At 58.2% G+C, this 25,604-nt stretch overlaps 1 protein-coding gene across 1 annotated transcript in view; it reads right to left on the bottom strand.

The window, feature by feature from the left end:
* Positions 1-20,554: 20,554 nt before the first annotated feature.
* EFNB1 (ephrin B1) overlaps positions 20,555-25,604 on the bottom strand; it is a 47,383-nt gene continuing 42,333 nt past the window's right edge. Inside the window, exons 4-5 of the mRNA XM_058847741.1 lie at positions 24,632-24,760; positions 20,555-23,673 (exon numbers count right to left, since the gene is read on the bottom strand). Of these exons, the coding sequence (XP_058703724.1) occupies positions 23,285-23,673; positions 24,632-24,760 (518 nt within the window). The 3' untranslated portion in view covers positions 20,555-23,284. The remainder of the gene's footprint in view (positions 23,674-24,631; positions 24,761-25,604) is intronic.

A 25,604-nucleotide genomic window follows, 5' to 3' on the forward strand; every position in this document is an offset into this window, starting at 1 on the left:
GGGTTTGTTTATAGAGAACCATGGAATCATAAAATGAATCACAAAATCCTGGAGTGAATCACAGCAGGGGTTTGGTTGGAAGGGACCTAAAAGCCCACCCAGTGCCACCTCCTGCCATGGACAGGGACATCTCCCATGGACCAGGTTGCTTCAAACCCCATCCAACCTTTCCTGGAACACTTCCAGAACACAAACCCTGTACCTTACAGGTCATATTGGCCTCCACTCGCTGTTGGGGAGGTGGACAGGGCTCTCCATCCCACCACAGGTTGGCTGGGGATCCAGCTCCAACGCAAATCCCTGCTCCAGCAGCACCAGGCTCGGTCTCTCCAGGGGAAGCAGCATCTCCATGGACAGGTCTCCCCTGGGGGGAGAGGTTCAGCCCCCCCAGCCCAGTTCCCATCCCTCTGGACCCTCGGGGCTGTGCGGCAGATCCAGCCGTGCCGTGTCCGGGAAGCGCTGCCGGCTGGGATAACGCGGCTCAGGGCATGGCTGCTGCGGGCTGTGGCCACTGGGGCAGGATTTTACATGACCCAACAGCTCTTTGTGGCTGCTTTTATGGCAAATATGCACAAGGAGATACTGGAGATGGGGAGAAAAGGATTTCAGAGCCAGCGTGAGCCTTCAGGTGGTTCCTCATTCCCGGGCTGGGTTATTTTCCTACGGAATTACATTGCTTTGGTTGGGGATTTTTTAATAAAGCAGAAATCACCTTCAAAGCAGCATTTCCTTTAACCCCTTGCTGCCTGTGAGCCAGAGCCAAGGGTGGTTCTTCCATGGAAAGAGGCGCTGGGGTAACAGGGGTGGCTTTGACAGGAAAAGATGAGGGACAATCCCTGAAAACATCATCCACCTCCAAAAAACTCAAATGAACACTCCAAGCCTCCACACCAGCTTCTGCTGCTGGAGGACCATTGGAGCATCCAAGAGAAAGACAATGAGAATCCTGGCCAGCCAAGGTGGAATGGGACCATGGAGAATTGCTGCAGTTGTAGTGTCAGTTTTCAGTTTGTAAATAAAATTTAGTAAAAGAAAACAAAATTAAACCAGCTCAAGGCACTCTTCTGAGAAGTCAGAAGATGAAGAAGGCGGTGGCCAGGGAATAAACCTCTTCCACCGCCGTGTTCCAGATGCTTCCCTGTTGGCAGGACGGGGCGATGTGGGATGAGGTGGCACTGCCAGCTCTGCCCTGGCTGCTGCCAGCGCCTCGTGAGCCTGGAGTGACTCAGGGGATGGGAGCCAGCCGGGCTCACCTTGCCCGGGGGGAATGTCTGGGAGCCCAGCTCCTGCAGGGAAATGTTGAGCCCATCACCCCCAAGCAGCGGCCCCGAGAGCGGCGCTGGGGGTGGGGGAGATGAAAGCGGGGTACGGGAGGCACCCCCAGACAGCGGGGACCACACCTTGTCCCTCCCTTCCGGCCCGGGGCCACACCCTGCCAAAGACAAAGAGCCTGAGCAGGAATTTGTCCTGGGGCTGGTGTCTCGTCAGGGCTTCGTCATTCCGGCCTCGTCTGGGATGTGCTGGGTTCGCGGGAAGTTCCCAGCCGGGTCCCGGCAGGAACGCGGCCCCTCGCACCTCCCTCATCCCGCGGGATGCTCCGTGCCCGCTCCGCAGCAGCTCCCCCGAGCTCCAGACAGCAGCTCCCGGAATTCTCCTGCTATTTCTGCCCCGAGGGCACCGGGGACCTTCCAGCTCTCCGGTTCCCGGGGGGGTTGGTCAGGAATCGCAGCCCCGCCAGCGCGGGGAGTCACGAACCCGCTCCCAGCGCCCAGCGCCGCTCCGGGCTCAGCCATGCCAAGGGATTTGGGAGGATTTCAGGCCTTTCTGTGTCTTTCCTAAACGCAGAAAATGAAGAGGCACTTAAGAATCTGCTGTTTATATTGAAAGCCAAAATCCCTTTAGAATTTAATCTCCCGGTGATGGATTTAATACTGTTACAGACAGGCGAGTTCTTTTTATATCACGGGGGTGCTGGGAACTCTTTGAAGCAGGATTTTGTTGCAAACAGGGTATTTGTCCCCAAGGCCCTGTCACGGCGATGTCTGGTTCTGCGGGTGACAGAGTGGCCGGGAGGGCAGGTCCCAAAGGGGACATTCCTGCACTGACACACCCGGAGGTCACGCTGTGGCTGCCTGGGGTGCTCGGTGTCACCTCGGGGTGCTCGGTGTCACCTCTGGGTGCGCGGTGGCACCTCGGGGTGCCGTCACTGCCAGGACCAGACCTTTGCTCTGCCCAAGGCCTCCTGGAATTCCAGTTTTCCCGGGGAGGTGGGTGATGCTCCAAGCTCAGCAGATGCAGCCCCGGCACAGGGAGCTGCCCAGCGCTCCCAGGGCTGTGCTGGCAGGGTGTGTGGCTGCTGCTCTGGGATTCTCACTCCCTCTCTAACATAAAAGTAATCCTTTAAACTATAAAAAATACCCCATCCTTTGCAATTCCAGCGAAAAGGGGGTGGCCCAAAGGCCGGGCCTGCAGCAGCAGAGCTCCCCAGCCCTGCTGAATCAGCCGTGGCTCAGAGGGAGCAGCCGGCACCCTCTGAATCACCGGCCCGGTGCCTCGAGTGCCGGCCCGGCTCCCATCGCTCCCATCGCTCCCATCGCTCCCATCGCTCCCATCGCTCCGGCTGACCCAGTTCCCACCTGAGGAGCCGGGGAGATTTTCCACCCCGGCCACCGCTGCCGACACCGCGCCCGCGGGCGAGGGAGGGCTGAGCTCATCCTGACGCAGTGGGAGGCGAAGGATGAGCGAGAGGGAAGGGGACAGAGCCGTGGGGTGGTCCCGGACCTTGCTGCGCGCACAGGGCCGGGGGATGCTCCCCGCCACCACCCCCGCGCTGCGGCCACGAGGCTGGAGGAAAACAAACACGAGGGACGGAGAGAATAAAGTCACCTCCAGCCCTCCGTCCCAAATCAGCCCCTCACAGTGCACTGCTCGCCCTCACCCCGGAGCGCCCCGAGCCGGGGAGGACAGGGCCGGTTCTGTGTGTGCTGCGGGAACCTCCCGGCAGCTGAACCCGGAGCCGAGCTCCCGGCCCTCCTCGGCAATAAACCTGCCGGCAGGAGTCACTGACCTTGTCCCCATCTTTCAGCTGCTGTTGCAGGAGACCGAGAGGGGACACACAAGGTCGCTGTCTCTCGCCGGCAGCGGCTGAGTGGCCGTTTCATCACCGAGGAATAGGCTGGTGCTGAAGAACGCCCGGGCCGGGGAAAGGAGCTGACAGACGGGCGGGGGGCTGGGGCAGCGAGGAGGGGTCTGCGGGGGCTGCGAGAAAGCTGAGACACTTTGTCCCTATCCAAAGAGCCCGTTTAAGGTCCTGCCCCGTGGGGGGCCCTGACGCAGCCCGGCCGTGGGGCACAAGGGGTCCGTCCCCGCACAGCTCCTTCCCCTGCCCGGAAAAAGCAGTTTCAGCCTCAAATCCCTGCTGACGTTTCCCTGAGCATTGGAGCTTCCCATCGGAAGCTGCCTCGCTACCATGCATCTGTCTCGCTGGAGACTTTCTGGAATGACGTGCTCGAAAGAGCTGTCAGATTTGGTTAAAATTAGGCAGCAGACTCCAAGTTATTACTGGAGGACAGATGGACACTCTGGGGGTGCGGCGTGTGCCCAGCAGCGCTGGAAAAGCGAGCCCCAGCCACCGCCGAGAGACGGGGCTGGGAGGGGCCGGGGGCTGAGGGGGACTGTGAGACACGCCGGGCTGGCCCTGGCAGATGGTGTCTGTGGCACAGGGGCTGGAAATTGGGCTAAAACCTGTCCTGGGGGGAGCTGGCCCCGCGCCTGCCCGGCGGAGCCTTGGGCTGCTGCTTTCCCCAGCCGGGGAGCCGAGCGCTGGCTCCAGCACAGAGAATGCTCCTGAAATCCTTCAGAGAGGAGCAGGAGAGGGAGAGTGGCCACCACCCAGCCTGGCAGCCCTTCAGCAGCCGCCCTCAAGGAGAGAACAAACCGCTCAGCAGAAAAGCTGTCATTTGAGAAGGAGACCATCACCTCCTCCCGTTTCCCGAAGGACAAATCCCGTGTCCGGCAATGCCCTTGGACAGGCAGCGTGTCCCGAGCATCCTCCTCTCCTGAGCAAAGCTGCTCAGGAGGCACAGGAGAACCAGGGGAGGGTCGTGGCAGCCTGGGAAAATCCCTCCCTGCTCTGGAGCTGCCGAAAATCCCGACACTCCCCCCATGAGGGACGGCAGGGGTTCAGGGCCTCAGGGGTCAGTTCTCCCCTCTCCCCCCGTTCCTGAGCCCGTTTCCATCCCGGTGAGCATTCCCGGGGCCGGCGGTGCCGCTCTCCCTGGCAGGCAGGTAATTACCATGTCCCCGAGTCGACTGTAATGAGCCCAGGTGCTCGTTTGCCATCCAAGCAATTTACTGGCAGATCCTCCAGCAAGAGCCGAGTCCCAGGGAAGGGGCCGGGAGCGTGGCTGTGCCGCTGATGGATGCGCAGGACACGGGAGCAAAATTACCTCCTCCGGGGGGAAGGGAAACAGCAGCCCTGGAAAAGGGGTTGGGAGCGAGGGGAAGGAAGAGACAAAGGAAGGAAAGGAGTAGTGAAGGGGACAGGAGGTGGTGAAGGAGAAGGGAGGGCCAGGGAGCATCTCTGGGAGAGGGACAGGAGAACCAGGATCCACGGCTGGCAAGGGGGTGCTCCACGCCCTGTGGCTGAGGGATGTGCTGACATTCCTGCGGGTGACATTCCCTGTGTGTGACATTCCCTGTGTGTGACATTCCCTGTGTGTGACATTCCCTGCTGTCCCATGCAGACAGCAAACCCTGGAAGGCCAGAGCTCTGTTCACAGATTCCAGGGGTGAAGGAATAAAACCCCACTGTAGTTCACATAAAAACGAATCACCTCCCTCCAGGTCCTTCAGGCTGACTCAAATTCCTGATAAATTTCCCTGTGTTTGGTGTTTTCATGTCCAGCAGCACAGCTGCCTCCATGAAATTCCAGTCCTTAAAGGAGACCTGTAGGAAAGGTGGGGACAGTGATTTGGGCAGGGACTGTTGTGACAGGACGAGAGGAGATGGCTTAAAAACAAAAAGGGAAGATTTAGAATGGATGTAAAGAAAGATTGTTTTACGATGAGGGTGGTGAGAGCACAGGCTGCCCAGAGAAGCTGTGACTACCCCATCCCTGGAAATGTCCAAGGCTGGATGGGGCTTGGAGCAACCTGGGATACTGGGAGGTGTCCCTGCCCATGCCAAGGGTGGAATGAAGTAACCTTTAAAGTCCTTTTTCAACCCAAACCATTCCTGAGCTCCTTTCCAGACCCTGCCAGGCTCCTTTCCCCAGGGGCTGCTCCAAACTTCCACCCATCACCTGGTCAGAACCTTTCCCTAATTCCTGCCCTAAATTAATTCTTCACCAATTTAGAACCATTTGATCTTGCACTGATATAACCCCTGGAGTTAAATGCCTTCCCTCCCTATTTGCCTTTTTCTCCCACAGATTTCCGGGGAGTCATTCCATCTCTTCCCAAGCTCCATTTTGTGGAGCTGAGCAAACCTGTGTCCCTGCATCCCCTGTCAGCAGAGAGCTCTGGTGACACAGAGCCTGGAATCAGCTCCCTGAGCCACAGGCGGGCGCCTGCAGCAGCCCAGGCTCAGCAGGGTCAGGTCCGAAGTTGCTCTGAGCATTTACTGCCCTAATTCTGCTCTGCACATTTATCTCATTTGCAGCTGGGCAGCTGATCCAAATGTGAACGTACCCAAAACAGCCAGTTCAGCATCCCTGCTCCCTGGAATGGGGCTTTTCCATGTGCCTGTGCTGCAGAGAAAGGGATTGGAGCTAACAGAGGGCTGGGGAAGGCCCAGGCAGAGATAAAACACTATTAAAAAAACCAAATTATCTAAATGTTAAGGGAGGAAAAACTTAATATATTAAATGTAAATCTATTTTTGTTACATCTGTTCAGATCCTTTAAGGAGCTTTAGGACAGCTGTTCCTATATCCCATTTAATCTTGATGTTATTGTAATGAGCTAAGGCTTGGGGGGCTGAGCTGATTGTCTCTCCAGGCGAATTCCTGAGCACCAGTGAAAACGCTGCTCCCAGCCTGGAGGGATCCCAGGGATCCATCCCAGGGATGGCTGGGTTTTTCCAGGCCAGGAGGGGCTTTGTCAGCCAGCAGCTCCCCAAATCCCAGGGGACACGGTGGGAACACCCCAGGCTTGGCTGATGGAAGTGGGGACTCCCCCCCCAGTGCTGAGCTCCAGCCCCACTCCCGCTCCTGCAGGCACCAGGGGAGGGAAGGGCAGGGAAGGGAAGGCAGAGCTGGTGCCTGTCCCAGCCTGCACACCCAGCACACCCTGGGGGGCCCGGGCTCAGCCCCCCTCCCCTCCAGGCTTCCCTCCTCCCATCCCTCCTTCCATCCCTCCCTCGTTCTGTCGCCCCTCCTGGGCCAAGCTGCGGCCGCTCCTCCGATTTCCTTGCCCCAAGTTGTCACGTCCCCTTTTGCTCCTCAGCTCTTCCCCCACTTTGCTGGCAGAGTTATTCCTCTGACATGAGAGGCTTTGTTTTTAATTTCCTAAATTACAGCATAATTTAGGCTAATTATTGCTTTGTCCCTCTGATCTTATTAAACCTTTAATCCCTCGGTGATTCCCCACCCAGAGCAAAGTCTGCTTTTCTCACATTCATTCCTGCTCTGGGTCTGCTCTTGCCTCTTGCCCGGGGCAGCCTCACCTCCCAAACCGGCTGCTGATGCTCTGGATATTCCCTCCCTGGCTCCCTGTCCTTCCAGTGCCATGGGATGCCCTTCCACGGGCACGGAGAGGCTTGGCATGAGGGCAGGAACCCCTCGGGAGGGATGTGCCACCCTAGGTCGGCCAATATTCCATTCACTGCAGTTTTAAACCTCCCTGGCTTTTGATCCCAGGCCCTTTGGGGTGGCACATCCTGCTGAGCACCATGGAGACCCCGCTCCTCCCATTTCCAACATGGTCAGGGCCAGGCTGGATGGGGCTTGGTCCAGTGGAAAGTGTCCCATGGCAGGGGGTGGAATGAGATGAGTTTTAAGGTCATTTCTAACCCAAACCATTCTGGGATTCTATGATGGGAAGCCTCTGGCAGGGATCAACCCCATTCCCTCCTTGCCAAGTCTGCAAACAACTTTTAATAACCCCTTCCTGCCCCACACCCAATTATTATTGACTTCCCAAAGTCTGGAAGGCTCCTGTGGGCACCATCTTCCCAAGCTGCCCGAGGTTTTTCCATGCTGGGATGTGCAGAGAGTGTCACCAATCTGTGGGCACCCGGGGCCACCCGAGCCACTGCTTCCCAAGGAACAAGCCACAGGATGAGGGAAAACAGCCCTGAGCTGTGCCAGGGGAGGTTAATTGGATATTGGGAAAATTTTGTCGTGGAAAGTGTTGACAAGACCTGCCACAGGCTGCCCAGGGCAACGGGGGATTTGAGAGACCTGGGGATGTGCACTTGGGGACACAATCAGTGGTGGCCTCGGCAGCACTGGGGAATGGTTGGACTCGAGGATCTCAGAGAGCTTTTCCCTCAGGTGACCCCCAGATGGTTCCAGCCAAAGCACCAGCACAGAATGCTCACCTTCATTTGCTTGGGCAAAACAGATGATGGAAATTTACTTTTTATAGCTACAAAGTTGAAGGATTTTCTGACCACAGGCTGCAAAAATCCCCTTAATGAAGCCCCAGAGCTCTCCAGGGCTTTGGGAAGAGCTCTGGCCCCCGGCCCCCCTTCTCCACTTGAAGTATTGTTTCTGTCTTGAGTCTCCTGCCAAGAATCTCTTCAGCTCTGCAGCTGGATTTGATACAGGGGTGGGGAGAGGAGCTTAATCACAGCACTAAAGAGAGAAGCAGTTCTGGGGGAGTCTTTCAAGGAGCAGAGTTGAAAGAGTCCCTGAGAGTGAAGGGGCTCCCGCTTGCACTGCCCAAACAGGGGAAAAAACCCACCCCAGAAAGGCCAAACAAAACCTCACCCAGGCTTTGCTGCCTCCAATTCCTCGCAGGCCCTGGATTAAAAGTAGGTCATTAAAGCAGCTGTGGGAACGGCTGAGGGCAGCCCTGCCCGTGGCACTGAGATGATGGTGGGAAATCACAGCCCCACCGAGGCTCCTGGGCCTGGACTGGCCCCCAGTTCCCAGCTGGATCCCAGAAGCACCACAGCAGCCCCAAACCCCAAAGGAGCAGAGCCACGGTGACCTTCCGGCATCCACGGCCTGAGAGGATCAGGAGGAGGGTGAGGAGATGCAGGGATCAGCTGGGACTGAGCGGTGGAAGCAGGACAAGGATGCTGTGACCTGGTTTTGAGGACTGAGCTGGTGCTGGGGCTCCAGAGAGAGCAGGAACGCTGCTGGCTTCCCATCTCCTGCTCGCCTGGATGGGGCTTGGAGCAACCTGGGATAGTGGAGGGGTCCCTGCCATGGCATGGGATGAGCTCTAAGGTCCCTCCCAATCCAAACTATCCCAGGATTCTACAATTCTATGCCCCAGCATTGCCCGGTGCCAGACAAAAGCTGCTGCCCAGAGCTGCAGGATAGGATGAGGAACTCTGCTCCCTCTGCACAGGATGCCTGGCAGTGCTAATGATTTCCAGCTCAAATGAACTCCAGCTTTGGTGCTGCCATCACCCAGGGCCAGTGGCACCCAAAACCCAGGGAATGTGGCACAGAAGCCCTTTTCCTGCCACCAAAATCGCTGCAAGACCGGGGCTGCCCTTCCCACAGCCACACGGTGCCTCTCTCCCACCTCTGCCAGCTCTGTGCAGCCCCTCCTGAGGCTTCCCTGTGTCCATCCTGCCCCGAGAGTACCAGGAGGGATCCATGCCAGAATCCTGCTCCAGCACCATCCATCCTGGGAGCAGGACCCCAGCACCAGCAGGAGGGCAGGCTCGGAGCGTGACAACAGAGCAGCACGTGGCTTTCCCATGTCTATTATTGCTACCGGAATTTTTGTGTCCTGGGAAGGACTGTGACACCTTTGCAGCTTGAAAAAGCCAGGGGGGAATGTATTCCTTGTGGTCCCTGGGATGGGATTGGCACCTTCCCCCTCAGGGGGCTCAGAATGTGCCAAGAATGTCACAGCTCCTCTTCCTCTTCTCCCAGGATGAGCAGAATCCCAGAGAGCCCCAAAGGGAGAGGAGAGACAGGGGAGGGAGAGGACAGTGGGGGGGCTCAGCCCCAGATTAATAATAATAATAATAATAATAATAATAATAATAATAATAATAATAATAATAATAATGATGATGATGAGCTGTTTGCCTCAGCCATAGAAGGAAGTGCCTTCAGCTGTGGCTCCCAGATTCCTGGTAACACTGATTACAGCGAGCACAGAGCTGCGGGAGCTGCCACATCTCTCAGGGCTGCTCCAGGTCTCTCACCCTCCTCACCGCAGGAGCTCCGAGGTTTGCTGTGAAAGCTCCCGGCTGGATCTTCCCGGGGCTCAGGAAGCCACAGGAGTGGTGGGTCCTTGATGCTCCAGCTGGGATCTGGACCCACTGGCAGATGGATGAGACCCCACAGCACAGATGGGGACCACAGCACGAGGCGTCCGTGTGGGAGCATCCTGCTCCTCACCTCACCCAGGGATGCAGAAAAGGTGGGGTGACCCTGTCCTGGGACATGATTACACCCCAAATCCCCCCTGGCAGTGCCAGCAGGACCCAGCCCCCTCTCCCACCCCCATCCCAGTGCACGTGCAGACGTCCCAGGTGGGGAGACAGGATCCAACCCACTCCAAACCAGGCTGATTCCCGTCGTCTTCCAGGTGGCCGAGCCACCAGCCAAGGAGGATGCTGAGATCTGCAGGACCCTTCTGCTCCTCCCGGAAGGAACCCGCAGCCTCCCACCAGGCCCGAGCATTTGGAGGCCGTGGAGGAGGAGGGCTGTGGGGGCTCCCCATGCCTGGTGCCGTCCCCCTGTCCCCACCGTGGGGGCACAGCCCCTTCCCGTCCCCTGCCAGCTGATGGCTTGTCCCGTGGCCAGCGGGAAGGGGCTGCCTCCAATGAATATTCGATGCCAAGTCCAACCAGGCATTGAGGATCTTCAGCTGGCCACGAGCATCCCCCTCACCATTCCAGCTCCCTGCCCCCGGCTCTGCGCCTGCCGCCAGCCTGGGGAGGGAGGATGTGGGGACAGGGAGGATGGAAATGGTTCCAAACGCTTCTCTGAACCTGGAATGGCTTGGAGGTGTCTCTATCCCAGGCTGGGGGGTGATCCCTGCCTGGCTCAGGGGTCTCTCCAGACCAGAGCTGTGCCAGGGCTCCAACATTCCAGGAGCTCCGACAATAGCGAGGAAGAGCCGGCTCCGCTGGCGCCGCGAATCCTGGGCTGCCGGACTCGCCACCCACGGCACAAAAGCAATTAAAAGTTGCACACAGAGGCCACAGTGAGGAATGAGGACACGTAGCTGTGTCACCACCACTCCGTTCACGCCTGTCACACCAGCCCAGCCGGTCCCGGGGGACGCAGCCGGCGCAGGGATGCCGGGGAGCTGCTGCTCCAGCAGGGCCAGGATCTGCCAAGTGCTGAGAAGCAGGGGAAAAGGAGGCCTTGGACAAGCAGAACTTCCTCCCCCACCATCCTCTCCCTCAGCCACGGCTCGCTGCTCCCATCCCGTAAGGCCGGTGACCAGCATTCCCATGGAAAACCTCACGGAGAGGAGGGGAAGCGGAGCAGGATGAGGCACGGGAGTGTTTGTGGGGGGTAGCGATCCCTGCAGCCCCTGGGCCAGCACAGAACAGAACAGAACAGAACAGCACAGAACAGAACAGAACAGCACAGAACAGAACAGAACAGAACAGGATGGCACAGCACAGCACAGAACAGAACAGAATAGCACAGAATAGCACAGCAGAGGATGGCACAGGAGGGCACAGCACAGCACAGCACAGAACAGAACAGAACAGCACAGGATGGAACAGCACAGCACAGAACAGAACAGCACAGGATGGCACAGCAGAGGATGGCACAGCACAGGATGGCACAGCACAGCACAGGATGGCACGGCACAGCACAGCACAGGATGGCACAGCAGAGGATGGCACAGCACAGCAGAGGATGGCACAGCACAGGATGGCACAGCAGAGGATGGCACAGCACAGCACAGGATGGCACAGCACAGGATGGCACAGCACAGCAGAGGATGGCACAGTACAGGATGGCACAGCAGAGGATGGCACAGCACAGCACAGGATGGCACAGCAGAGGATGGCACAGCACAGCACAGGATGTCACAGCAGAGGATGGCACAGCACAGCACAGGATGGCACAGCACAGCACAGGATGGCACAGCACAGCACAGGATGGCACAGCACAGGATGGCACAGCACAGGATGGCACAGCACAGCACATTGTGTAACGTGGCCAGGCCGTCAGGACACATCTCATCACCCGTGGCCGCGCTCCCGAGGAGCCGGAGGCGGCGGCTGCCAGGACACATCAGGCAGAGCCGGCGGTGCCGAGCCGGGCACGGCGTGGGCAGGGACCCACGGGGGGAAGGGGAGCGGGGGACAAAGCTCAGCTCACACAGGAACCCCCCGTTTGCTGCCGGTGGAGCATCACCCACCGCCCAGCCCAGAACAGACACAGAATCCTGGAATTGCTTAACTTGGAAAAGACCTCAGGGGTCTTCCAGAGTGCCCTGAGATGGTGGAGTGGGACACATCCCTCGGGATCCCCTTCCCATGGCTCCCGTGGCCTCCCCTTGGCTTCGCTGCTACAAAATCCTCCCAGTCTGGGCACACACACCCCCTAAAAAAACCTAAAGAAAACTAAAAAAACCCTAAAAAACCCTAAAGCACACACCCCAAAACCAAACAAGCACCCCACTAGGGTCTGTCCATGGGAAGAGATGCCTTAAATCCCTCTTCCTGATGCTGGGGAACGGGAAAGTGCTGGAGAAAAACCCCACTGCAACAAGAAGTGTGAGAATAACGGATTTGGGGTTTCCTTCAGCGAGCAAATAATAACAAAACCCAAATCATTTCAAGGATCCCAGAACAAACAAGAAACACCACAAAAGCAAACGCCGTGGTCTGCACGAGGGTAAACAAACAATCCCACGTTAAATACAGCCAGAGAAAAGGCCAAGTTTGTTTGGGAAGGGAGAGTTAGGTTGGAAAAAATATTTTTAAAAGTGCTCCCTATGGCTTCACCTGATCTCCCAGCTCTGACTCCAAAGGCAAAGCCAAAATATTTGATTTAAAAAATGTTGAAGTGAGACATTTTTATATTTTTAAAAATCCATTCTTTTGGCCCCGAACCCAGAATGAATGAATAGCCCAGTCCAGTCCAAAACTGCATATTTTTTGTTGAGCACAGCATTAATCGGACACATTTCACCCCACTCTGGTAGAAACAAAGAGACCACGGCAGAGTCAATTCCAGGTTTGGTGCTGGAATTGGGGAGCTGGGCATGGGACACTGGACAGGACCAGCCTGCCCAGAGGACACAGGGAAGTGGGAAATGTTAATTACATGACTTCTAGGGTTAAACCATTCCTTTAAAACCCTGCTGGAGGGGAAAGAATGGTTTCCTCACTGCAGATGGAGGGTGAGAGCCAAGCTCCCCCAGGCCCCTCCACTGCGGCTGCCTCCGCACCCACCAGCTCCTGGGTGAGCTGGGAGCATTCCCAGCTGCCTGCTCCTGCTCCTGCTCCTGCCGGGATAAAGGCTGAGGAGCCTTTTGCTCCACCAGCATCCCCTAATGCTGGAGATGGGAGGGGCTCCAAGGTGCCCATCCTGGCTGGAAAACCCCACCCGCAGCAGGAGCAGCCCCGGTGCCAGGTCAGGATGATCGAAAGGGTCCAGCTGCAAGTACTGGTTTCCCAGGAATCCTCCACCTTCCCTTCCTCCAGAGATTTTCCTTGCCCTGGGGCTCAGCAGATGCCGCCGTGCTCCAGCTCCGTCCTCCCCGCCTGTCCTGCCGGGGCCGTGGGGCCTCTCCCGGCTGCAGCCGCGCTCCGGCCACGCTCCGTGCTTGGCTGCACTCCCTGAAAGGGCCTTTCTCTCGCATTCAGGGCAGGATTCGCCCGCCCGACCCTCCCTGCCTCTCTCCCGAGCCAGAGCTGCCACGGAGAAGAGTGGAGGAAGCACGGAATGTGGCAGGGCTGGAGTAACCCATGAGGCATCCCATGGAGAATCCCACGGAGCACTGTATGGAACATCCCATGGAGCATCCTATGGAGCATCCCATGGAGAATCCCATGGAGCATCTCTGGGCAGGGCATGCCCCAGACCCACTGCTGCTCCTAGAGAGCCTTTTTGACTCCAGCCAAGCCCCCTGCCCATCCCCAGCTGAATGAGGGGGTTCCAACATCCATTCCTGGTGGGAATTCCTGCATCCCCCTCATATGCACAGGGGTTCTGTGCCTGGAAATCCACCTCCAGCAGCTGGGATCACTGGGAAGGTGCAAACCTGACTCTGGGAAACCCCTGCAGGATTTTCTTCGCTGAAGGGTGGTCAGGCCCTGGAACAGGTTGCCCAGGGAAGCGATGGAATCACCTGGAATCATTCCTGGAAGTGTTTAAAAAACATGTGGAAGTGACACTTGGCAGTGCTGGGAGAACGGTTGGGCTCCACGATCTCAGTGGGATTTTCCCACCTTAATGATTCTGTGATCCTATGATAAGACATGGAATAAAATCCACCCCCACAAGGCTTCGCTGTCTGCCTGAGCTGTGAGTGAGGTGTTCATAGCCTGGGATTTCCTGGGATTCGGGATGAGCCCCCTCGGCCTGGCTGCCCCTGCACAGCACACCCCACACCCTCCCCAGCCCTCTGCACCTCCCAAGGACACCCAGGCTCATCTTTCCCGTTTATTAACAGCTAATTACCCCTCTGTTGGTTTTGAGAGGGATGGCGGGATGTTTGGAGGCTCAGCCTTCCTTAACCCTTTCCCCCCAGGCTGGGACGGGTTTCCGGGTGACCCGGGGGGCCGCAGACACTGCGCCTTTGTTCGGCTGCTCCGGCTGCCGGGAGATCGGGATATCGCCTTACGAGCCGAGCGCTCCGGCCCCACTCCCGCGTCCAAGAGCAGCAAAGCCCAGCCGGCCCCGGGATTATTGTTGGAAGCCCAGGGAGGGCGAGGAGAGGTGTCAGGCTCTGGCAGGGCTGCGGCCGGGGGGAGGTGGGATGGACACCCCAGCAGAACCCACCCCTGCCTGCTCAGAGCTGCCTTCTCCCGCTGGGATGTACCTCAGTCCTTCCCCATCCATCCCTGGGAAACCTTTTTCGCATGATCCCCTCAACCCTCGCTGTGATCCAGCCCCTGCAGGTCCCTCCAGCCTGGCCCTGTAAAGTCCATAATTAATGGCCAATCTTATTTTACATCAAGCAGTGAGAAGCCACAGCTCATCCCGCATCCTCCTCATGAGCTGCTCTCCCGTTTCCAGCCAGGACAAAGGGATGGATGCGGGATGGGAGCTGCCATCCTTCCCGGCTCCTGCAGCCCCGGCACTGGAGCCAGCTGGGCATTGGCACAGCCGCAGCTGGGGGGCACCCGGGGGTCCCACAGGGACAGCAGCCATGGGACCCCTCCTCCCCATTTTTCCAAGGGCAGCTTTCCCTGCTGGGGCTGAGGCAGCAGGAAAGCTCCACTGTTGATGCAAAGGCAAATAAACCCACAGGCAGCATCTCTTGCTCCTGGCTGTGGGTTCACACACTGCTTCATCTCCTCAGATATTCCCTGTATCCCTCCCCATCTCCATCTGTGTCAGGAGAAGCCCATCTCCAGCTGGGGCACCCCGGGAAGCCCTTTTCCTGCTGCTGGGCAGGGCTGGCACCCCACAGCACCCCAACCCCTGCCTCTGCCGCAGGGATGAGCCCACCCCAGCTCTCAGGAGGATTTAGGGCTTTTTCCACCCCACTCCAGACACCACCTGAGCTCCCCCAGCCCCCAGGGGGAGGAGAGCAGAGCCCCCTCCCAGCCCTTTGGAGTCTCCAGCTCGCTTTTCCTTCTGGCTCAGCTTCCCTACAAAGACCCCAGAGCCACAGCCAGAGCCAATTTCCAGCAGGAACCTGGCGCTGGGCTCGCTGGGGAGGATTACACCAGGCTGCAGGAATTAGGGGGGAGCTGGGCTGAAACCGAAGCCTCGCTCAGCCCTTCCCAGCCAGGGCAGGTCCAAGGCTGGAGGCGATCACTGGGATGGGAACAGGAGCTCTGGGATGGGAACAGGAGCCCAGCTTGTCCTGGCTCTGCCCAAATCCCATCCCTGAGCTCTGGGTGCTGTCCTTGGGAGCTGACAAAGGCTCAGCCTCACTCTTCCATGGGGTGGGGTGAAGGGATGGGAACCTGGATCACACCTCCCCCAGGTCACCTGCACCCTGCAGTCACAGTGTCCTCATTCCCTGTGCCTGGGGAACAGGGGAGAGGCACAGAGTGACCACTGAAATGGGGCAACCTCCCAGCCAGATCCTGGCTCAGAGGAGGGATAACCCCCACCACAGATTCCTGGGATTAGTGAGAAGCAGAACAAGCCCCTGCTGGGATCCCAGGATTGGTGAAAAGCAGGACAAGCCCCTGTCAGGCTCCCAGGATTGCAGAGAGGCAGAACACCCCACCACTAGTGGGATCCTGGGCTGGCTCAGCAGCAGCTCTCAGGGTGGCCACAGCACTGATATTTCCCATTTTTCTCTCATCCTCCATCAAAAACAAAAGGAAAAGCTCTGTGTTTCCTTCATACCCCCTTCCAGCAGCTGGGGGACCCTCTCCAAGGGTTGTGTTTCAGGAACATTAAAACCTTGCACATAATTAACTGATGTTTGCTGTAGAGCCATGTTCATTCCTTCTTAACGAACCAAAACCTACAGGATTTATCCTGAAGCTCCTTGTTTCACTAGGACAAAGTTTGCTCCTTGTCCCCCCATGGCTTCCTAGCATGCTCCTTTGCCTTTTCCAGCCCTGTGACCCCTCCAGCCCAGCCCTTTCCTCACGGTCATCCCAGTGAGTTGCTGGCAAACCCAGGGAGGTCATTCACGGCAGCCCCTGCACATCCCGGCTGCCTGGGATATGACCAGGGAAGAGCCTTTTCAGGATGCTGGAAGCGCTGCCAGGGGAAAAAGGCTGCAACCATCCCTGCTGGCTCGGGGCCTGCCTGTGGAGGAAAAACCTTGGCAGCGCGTGACGCTTTTCTCCGAGCACTTGAGCTCCGCTGGGTCCAACTGCGGGGCCTTTGTGCGAGCGGCGCCGGGCCCGCTCCACCCGGATCTGCTCCGCCTCGGGCACAGATGGCTGCCCTGGCACAGGAATGGGGCTGGCAGTGGCACAGGAACACGGGGAGAGCTCTGGAGCCCGACCCGCTGCCTTGCCAGCACCAGCTGTGCTCTTTTCCTCCTCTTCCTCACCCTTCTCCTCCTCCCATCCCATTCAGCATCTAACACAGAGACCACCATCCACATTCCCACCCCCATCCCATCCCCAACCTGTCCCATCCCATCCCATCCCATCCCATCCCATCCCATCCCATCCCATCCCATCCCATCCCATCCCATCCCATCCCATCCCATCCCATCCCTGTGACAAACGGCCCCCCAGTGCATTCCTGTTATTGCTCTTATTACGGAGCCCACGGGACTCGTTGCATTCCACGACAGCCTAATGGATCTTCCAGGCTCCTCTCCTTGGAAACCAGGTGCAGTCAAGCCAGTGGATGCAGCAGAAAGCCTGGCTGTGGGAAAAGCCCAGCGCCTCGACCAGGAAAACCTGTTAGTTATTTTGGATATACTGCAGGGAAAACAAGGATAAACTTCCCAATCCTGGCAGCCACAGCTGGTCCAGCCAAGGTTTATGAACAGGAATTGCTGTTATCCAGCCCCTTCCAGGCTGGGGGGTTGATATGCTCCCCTTGGAGTGGAAATGCCAGAGGAGGAGGCTGAGTGGGCTGGGAAGGGTGGATGAGGCCAGGAATGGGCTGCAGCAATGGGAGAATGGGGTGTGATACTGGAAAGGGAACCTGGGATACATTGTCCTGCTCACCCTCAGCCACTCTGAGATCCAGGGAATACAGCCAAGGCTGGGAAGAGCAGAGGCTGGAGGCACTGGCGCTCCAGCTCCATCCCTGCTGCCTCCCAGGGCCAGCTCATCCATGGATGGGCAGCAGCAGCTGCTGCTCAGGGCCTTGAGAGGAGTGGGAAGCTCCAGGGATGGCAATGCCTTGGCAGTGCTGGGATTAGGAGGAAGAGGATGGGTGGGACAGGGACAGCACCCTGTCAGCACCAGTGCCACCAGCACAGCCCCAGCACATGGAGCTGACATGCCAGGAATCCTGGGGGTGTTCCTGCCTCGTGCTCCCTGCACCAGAGCTCATCCTGAGCCCCACAGCAGCCCCAATGTCCCTTGTCCGGCTGAGACGGGTCTCAGACTGGAGCTGGAAGTGCTGCAGATCCATCATTCCCTGCTCACCTTCCTCCAAGGGGCTGTGAGCTTCCCATCCCTTAACCAGGCCATACAAGTGCTTCCCATATGGGCTCCCCTTCCCTGGGGGTTCCACCCTGGCCATGGCACTGCTCCTGCCCCTGAGGTAACCCTGGCATCCCCCAAAAGCTCCTGCAGCAGGAACATGGTGCCCCCCATTATTGTTATCCCCCCAAACTCTCCTGCACCAGGGACATGGTTACCCCCAGCATCCCAATCCCCCCAAACTCTCCTGCACCAGGGACATGGTTACCCCCAGCATCCCAATCCCCCCAAACGCTCTGGCTCTGCTGGCCTGGCAGCCTCCCCACTCCCGAGTGGGATCCAGCCAAGGGCGAGTTAATAAACTCGACAAAAAGCTCCTTTATGTGAAATAATTAAAATAACTCCTCCAGTCCTGATGGACATCCAAAACCATCAGCAGCTCTGCAGCTTTAATGAACTTTCCAGATCCAGAGGCTCCCGGGTAGGATCCTGCCGATCCCTCACTGCCAGCCGGCCCCTGGGAGCAGCGTGGAGCCACTGCACAGCCTCGGCTCCCTGTCCCTGTGGGCACTGGCACCAGGTTTGATGTCCCCTGCCAGCACAGACAGGGACAAGGGTGCTCCCAATCAAACCTTTCCCAGCGTGGGGACTTCTGCAGGATCTCACACCGGGCTGGGATCAGGAGGAGAAGCAGCTCCAGCACATCCCCTTCCGCAGCTGCCCTGGGATACACATGGAGCACCAGGAGTGATCAGGGCCGGCAGGCTCTGCTCCCCCCAGTCCGTGCTGGTCCCACCCGGAGCAGCCCCGGAGCCGGAGGGACCCTCCCGCACTCCCGCTCCCTGCCGGGGGTGGGTTCCAGGAACCTGTTAAAACACTTTTCCCTCTGCTGGCAGGTCCCAGCACGTTTGGCACTTCCAGTTCTCCCTGCGGGCATCAGGGCCCAGAGAAGCTGTTTAGAATTAAAAGCCTTATTTCATTCCCACTGGGATCAAAGCATGCAGGGAGGGAGGATTTTCAAACCAGCAAACCACATTTGAGCCCGGCTGGTGCACCCTGCGGCCCCCCCATCCCGACCCTCATCCCAGCATTCCCTGCTCACTCTTGGAATGGTCCCGAAGGTTCTGGCTGTGCCCAAGCAGCTCCGAACTACCCAGCAGTGTTCCATCTCCAAGGCTCACCTCACCCCTCCGGGTCGGATGAGTTTCCTGATTGGTGCCTCAGCCCCATTTTAACTCTGAGATCCCATGAACCAGACCCATGCCCTCCCATAGCCCTGTGGTCACCCCAGAATCCAGCAGCCACAATTCCTGAGAGGACAACCTGGACTGGAGCAGGTGTGGGTTGCACCAGGCAGGAACACCCATGACTCCATCCTCGCCTAAAGCAAGGCCAGGGTGAGGAGAAGCCGGCCTCACTCTCTGCTTTTCCCTGACCCTGTCTGGAGCAGGCTCATTCCTGCCAGGAATGGGACATCCCTGTCCTGTGCCACCCACCAGCAGCTCCCAACAGGCTCTGCCTGCTCCAGAGCACAGGAGCAGCACCTCAAGCCTGACGGGAATCCAGTGGCTCCCAGGAGCCTCCGGATGCAGGGACAGAGCCATGGAAACACAGAATTATTTGGATTGAAAAACACCTTTAAGATCACCAGGTTCAGCCATATCCATGGAGTGCCCAACCATATCCATCCATATCCAACCCTGAGTTCATCCAATCCTGAGCCCATGCTGTAAATATTGGACAAAAATCTCCAAACCTTTTGTGACCAAACCAAACCCACCAGGTCCTTCCAGGACCAGCTGGTGAGGATCTCTCCCAGCCATCTCTTCCCAGATCTCTTCAGCTCAGGCTGCAGTTTCAAACGTGGGGCAGGAATAAAGCACACGAGAGACAGCCAGGATTCCATAGGAAAAAAACCCTTTTATTTAACAATATATCAGGTTCCATCACGGCTCCATGGAGTTCAGCTGCCACAGAGCTGTTACCGATGCCGATGATATGCTACTGGGCGGGAGAGCTGGGAGAAGGCGAAAGGAATCAAAACCAGGAACATGACAAGAAGAAAGAAAATCTGCGGCGCCGGGAGTGCGGCCGAGGGGATCCCGGCACCGCCGGAGCCCCACCGGGAGCCGAGGAGGATCAACCAGCGCGGGGATGCCGAGGCTGGAGCTGGGATGTGCCCCTGCAGCTGAGGAGGTTCCCCACACGGTGCCCAACCATTCCCGCTCAGCCCAAGCCCCATCCCGCGGGTCCGGCACCAGGAGCACATCCGGGCTCCAGCTCCGTATCCACCTCTCGGCTAACGGCAGTGGAGGGTGGACCCGGCTGCTCCGGCGGTGCCGTGGCACAGGGGTGGGGCAGCGGCAGCCCCGGCTGGTTGATGGCAGGGCCAGGCCCCTCGGGACAGGGGACGGCGCGGATGTGACGCTGTGGGATATGGAGGTGGCACAGCTCTGAAATGTGGGAGCGCGGTGAGTTCGTGCAGGGGCGCGGCGTTGCCGGGATGGAGAGGGATGTCCATCCCTGCTCCAGCACCTCTGGAACCTCCCAGGAACCCTCTGTCGATATAATGCAGGTTCACAGCCCAGCTCCTGGGAGCAGCTGGGAGAACTGGGGGCTCCCTGATGCCTTCAAGCTGCCATGTGACACCAGAGCACAGGCACAGCCACCACCCCTGGACAGAGACCTTTCACTGTGGTGGGCACAGCTGAGAAGCCACCCCAGCCCAGGCACCAAGAAGAGGTGGGGCCATGGTGAGCTGGCAGCTGACAACCAAAATAGGCAAAGAGAAAACAGGGAGAGTTGGGAAAGGGATCTCCACCACAGGCCCAGTAAAGCAGAGCAGGATCTCAGGATGTTGCATTGAGTTCTGCATCCCCAAGTCTGGAGTTTTTCAGTCAAAGATAAGAAAGCTGATAAATCTGATGCTCCTTTAGGTCACCATGTGTCCACAACTCTCTGCCCATGGCCAGGGCAGGGCTCAGCACTCTGGGATTCACTGGGAATGAGCCACAGATTCCAGGATGGACTAGAATCCCAGATTCCTGTCTCACTCTCTGCTTGGAGCCCATCTGATCCTGCATTATATCGAGGGCAGGTCCCCAGTCCCGATCCCGGCAGTTCCCACACTCCAGCACAGCCCACAGGCTCCAGGCTGAGCTCTATGACAATGTTTTACACCCGTTCTTGTGGTTAAAATTTCTTTTTTTTTTCATCTTTTTTTTTTTAAGTTCTCATTTGTTTTTCTAAGAAAAAGCAACCAGAAAATAATTCGGAGTTTATACAAAACATCTTTACATTATTTCTTCCAAAAAAGACTAGTATTTACACAAACAAAACAGGGGGGGAACAAAAATAAAAAATAAAAAAAAAGGAAAAATCAACCATATTTCAATGCTTTCCACGAAAAGAACCCGAGGGACACACTCTGATCCAGGACCCAGCATCCCGAGGTGCTCAGCAAAAACCAAGAGTTCTGATTTCACCCTTTCTTCACATATTTACAAGGTTTTGCAGCTGTTCCCAGCAGCAGGAGTGGGACTGATGGAGACCTCAGGTGGGGACAGCCACCAGGAGAAGCCACCGGCACTGTCAGATCACTTCTGGTACAACCCATGGCCAGACTCTGTCCCTTCTCCACCAAAACCAAACCAAAACTACATCGTCCCCCCATTTCCCCCTCCACTCCTGTCACTATTCCTAACGGATTCCACTGTCACTGTCACCATCACCACTGCCACCACTACCCAGCCAGGACTCTGCCTGCTTCGGGAAACACAGGCTAAGGTTTGGCAGAGGAAAGAGGGAAAGGGGATTTTTTTAAGACACAATTCTCTGGGATTTCCCCACTGGAGAATGGGGGTCCTGGTGGGGGCAGCTCCCAGGCCAGGATGGGCAGTGGATCCCACAGAGGAGAGAGGGATGGAAGGTGCTACATGGGGAAGCAGCGCTGGGATGGGGAAGCGGGGGGAGCACCCGCTGGGGCATGTCTCTCCCGAGGGAAGCAGCCGGTTCAGGGCCCTGGAAGCAAAACCATCTCAGGATGCTGAGGGCAGGAGGGGAGCTGGGACACCCTGCTCTGCTCCAGCCCAAATTCCTGCCCTAAACTGCAAACCCAACAACGTGACACCACAGGATGCTCCCATTCCGCTCAGGGCCAAACCCCAGCACAGCAGCCAGGCCACCGGATCCTCCCGGGACCACCGGATCCTCCCGGGACCACCGGATCCTCCCGGGCCACAGACCTCCAGTCCCTGCTCTGCCCCCGCCCCCGCCCGCTCCTTGTCAAGGCACTTTAGCAGAGCAGCTCCCTCGCTCTTTGGGCACTTCCTAACGCGGGACTCGGGGCCCTGGGGACAGGCGGGAACAGCCCAGGCAGGAACAGCCCTGCCGGCCCCACTCCTGCTCCCTGAGCAAAAGCAGCTACTGCTGGAAGGAAAAGAAAGTGAGGAAGGGGGGACAGCCCGAGGACAGGCAGTGCCAGGGCATCGCCAGCCCTGCTGGGCTCACTGGCATCAGCCATAGTGCCGGTGGCTCCTCCTGGGAAGAGGAAGCTGGGAATGATCCCACCAGACAGGCTCGACCCCTTCCAGTTTTGGGCAGGAGATGGGCAAGGCAAGGGCAGGGGAGCCCGGGCTGTGGGACCCCCGGGAGGCAGCAGGACAGGGAATGCTCCTGCACCAGGAGCAGGGAGGGGAACAGGCACAGCGGGGGCTGGTCCCCAAAGCAGGTCCTGCCAAGGGGCACTGGATTCTTCAGGTAAACCAGGAGGGTGGAAAAGCCTTTGGCTCAGTTCCCAACCAAGCCAAGCCTGGTGCTCCAGCCACTTGGGGGCTTCCAGCCCCAAGCACCAGCCTCCTCCTGACACCCCTGGCACGAGCTGCAGGTCGGGAATCTTTGTTTTCCAGTTTTCCTTTCCAAGGACAACCACCTGCAGTATGCCCAGCCTGGGAGGGGGCTGCAGCTTCCCCCTGCCACCCCCTACCTTGCTTCCAGCAGGCTCAGCCCCAGCCCGATAGAAAGCCAAAGGCTTTTTTCCACAGTGGGATGCTCCAGAGGGGTCGGGAAGAGCTGCCAGGCCACGGCTGCTCCGCGTGGGGCGGGAGCAGTGTCCGGCCCCTCGCGCACTGAATGCTTGAGACAGGGTGGAGATAGAATTTTTTTTTCTTTCTTTCTTTTTATAAAGAGACTAAAACAAGAGTCAACAGCTACGAACACAAAAGTTTCCAGGGGCAGTGGGGGGAGCGGGATCTGCCCCGTGGCCGGCGGGATCACGTGCTGGAAGGAGGTGACGGCGTGTGCCCGGAGGCGGCGGGCCGGAGTCCTGCCCGGAATTCACAAAAATAAAAATGTTACAAAAAAATTAAAATAATTATAATAATAATAATAGTAGTAGTAGTAAATCGGGTTTGCCAGCTTCCTCCCTGCACAGTTGTCTGCATCTTGGCACCTTGGCAAAGCATCCTCCTCCTCATCCCCCTGTGTGCTTGCTGCTCCTGGGACCGAGGCCCCTGCGTCGCTCCAGGCTCCGGGACCCCACGGCGCTGGCGGGCACTTCCTGCAGGGCCCGAGGGGTGACACGGGGAAATCCCAAACCACAAAGGGATGGTGGAGTCTCCGGGTTTGCCAGCGGTGTCCCGAGCATGGAAAGGCACGGCACCCGCCCCCGCCACAGCCGGCCACAGTCTGGAGAAGAAGAGGAGGAGGCTGAAGGCTCACCCTCAGAGTCTCGGGATTACAAAAGCTGAGAACTACAAAACTAAATACAAAGGGGAGAATCAGCACGTGAGCGTTGAGCCCTCCGCTCCCCGGCGCCGCTCCCGGCGCTGCCCGCGCCGTGCCGGGGGGGGCGTTTCGCTTCCTCCCTGCGGCGCCAGCCCCGCGCCCGGCGCTCCCGCGCTGCTGCATCGGCCGTTCCCAGGCTGCTCCTCACACCTTGTAGTAAATGTTGGCTGGGCTCTGCGGGGGCATCTCCTGCACGATGTAGACGGGGTGCCCGTAGTCCCCGCTCACCTTCTCGTAGTGCGGGCAGTAGTTGTTCTCTGTAGTCCGTAAGGGGATGATGATGTCGCTGGGCTCCGAGCCCGCGTTCCCGCTGCATTTGGGGCTGGCCAAGGTGCTGAGGGACAAGGCTGCGGCTCGCTGCTGCGTGTGCTTCCGGTGCCGCTTGCGGATCTTGATCAGGAGCACAACGAGGAAGATGATGATGAGGATGAAGATGACGCAGCCGGCGCCGATGGCTGCAAACACGGCCACCTTGGAGCTCAGGAAGCCATCGCTGGGACCTTGCGTCTCCTGGCCGTCCTGGTTGACAGAGCCTGCAAGGCAAGGGGAGACAGGGGTCAGAGAGGCAGCCAGGCCTGTGCTCTGTCCATGCATGGATCACACCTGTGGAGCAGGGAGATGAGTTTCCCAATGGAGCCCCTCTCTGCCCCCTAAACTTAGCACATTCTCCTACCGTGCTCCCAAGGAGGGGAGGCCCTCACCTCCATGGGGATGGCACTTGCTCCCCACCTTCCCATCCCAGTCAGACCCACATATCCCTAGGAAGGGCAGGCAGGGCATGCAGGAGCCCCAGGAATCCACAGAAAGGGCACCACACACCCTGTCCCCCCCCATCCAGCACCACTGCTCCCCTTCCCATCTTCCAGCCTATGGAGCAGAGTGTTGATCGTGTCCAGGTGACACCACTCCAGACCTGGGGAGCCTTCGCTCCCCACAACAGGGTGGGATGCCCTGGTGAATGTGGGCTCTGACACCCAGATCCCCCCAGTCTCCAATTAATGACCCCTGGGCCGGGGCGGCTGCAGTGCCTGCAGGGGCAGTGCTCAGAGGTCAATCCAGACAGGAAGAAAAGAGAGACTTTTCCCAGCTTCATCTGATTCCACTTTGCTCTCAGAGGGGTCAGGAACTCAGGAAACCACCTTCAAAGGGCTCTCACACCCGAGGACCTCACCTCCTCCAAGCCCTCTCAGATGTACTGTGAGGAACACATGGGAGGAGGAGGAGGAGGAGGAAGAGTGCTGAAACAGCACTTCCTTGCCAAGCTCTGCCAGAAGCTGGGAAAACAAACTCAAGCTGCTCTGCACCCTGGGCTTGGGACAGCGGCAGGACAGCAGAGACGGGCACAACGCTTATGGCAAACCCATCCAGATCCCGGATCCGGAGAGTCTGGTATCCCTGCAATCCAAGCAATAAACTCAACTTGGAGGGGCTTCATTGGCCCCACAGCAGGCAGAGCCCCATCCCTCTCCTGGGGATCCCTGGAATACCCACCTGGCTTGCCAGGCTCCTCCACCGCCGGGACCTTGCTGCGCGGGCTCTGCGTGACGACCTTCACGGTGTCATCCGACTCCTTGCTCGGCCGACTCGTCGTCAGCTGCTCTGGGATCACCGCGTTTGGATCTGGGAAAGGGGAGGGATGGATGAGAAGCCTTGATCCAACCTGGAAGGCAACAGCTTGTTCCTCCCTAAAGAAATGCCCCCAACTGTCAGTCACTCCTGTGGGACACAGGAGCCCTGGGAGATGCTGAGAGCAACAGAGCAAGGCTGAGCTGCTCCAGGGCTTGTGGGAAGCGGGTCTCCACCCTAATTCCCTGGTTTGCTGTTTTCAGAGCTCCTGTGCGTGGGCTGGGACAGGTTTCTTGCTCGGGCAGCAGGAGGAAGGGAAGGGCAGGCAGGAGGCCAAGGCTGCAGCACAGCTTTGCCTGTTTATTATAAATATTGGCCCCGACGTGCAAACACAATAATGAGAAGCAGAATCAGGAGCTGCGCATCCGAGTCAGGGCCAAAACGAGCCTAGGGCATTGCTGGGGCTGGGAAGCAGCTTGGGATGGAGGTGGTGGGGAGCGGGAGCTCCAGGAGAAGAGCCTGTTGGTGATCTCCCTGGTGACCCACCACCACCAGAGTCCCCACAGCCTGGTGGCCTCCACAGCTGAGAGCCACCAAGCCAAATCCCTAATGCCTGGCCAGCTACAATCCCCTCCTGGATGCTCAGGAAGTCACAGGGGCACTGTCTGTGCCAGCCCCCCTGAGGCACTCGCTGGGCTCACGGGTCCTGTGCCGAGCTCACTTCCCACCGGGATACGGCCCACGAGGTAACCGGGAACAATCGCTCCCTTTCAACCCCACTGCTCTGCACATGCACCATGTTGGCAAGAGAAAAAAGGTAGGAAGAAAGATCCTAGAAATTAAATTCTGTTGAACTAACCCAGGAGTGATCCCAGGAGCAGTTGGCCTGGCCTCAGTT

Source organism: Poecile atricapillus, chromosome 12 (genome assembly GCF_030490865.1).
Source record: "Poecile atricapillus isolate bPoeAtr1 chromosome 12, bPoeAtr1.hap1, whole genome shotgun sequence".
In the NCBI taxonomy this organism is placed as follows: Eukaryota; Metazoa; Chordata; class Aves; order Passeriformes; family Paridae; genus Poecile; species Poecile atricapillus.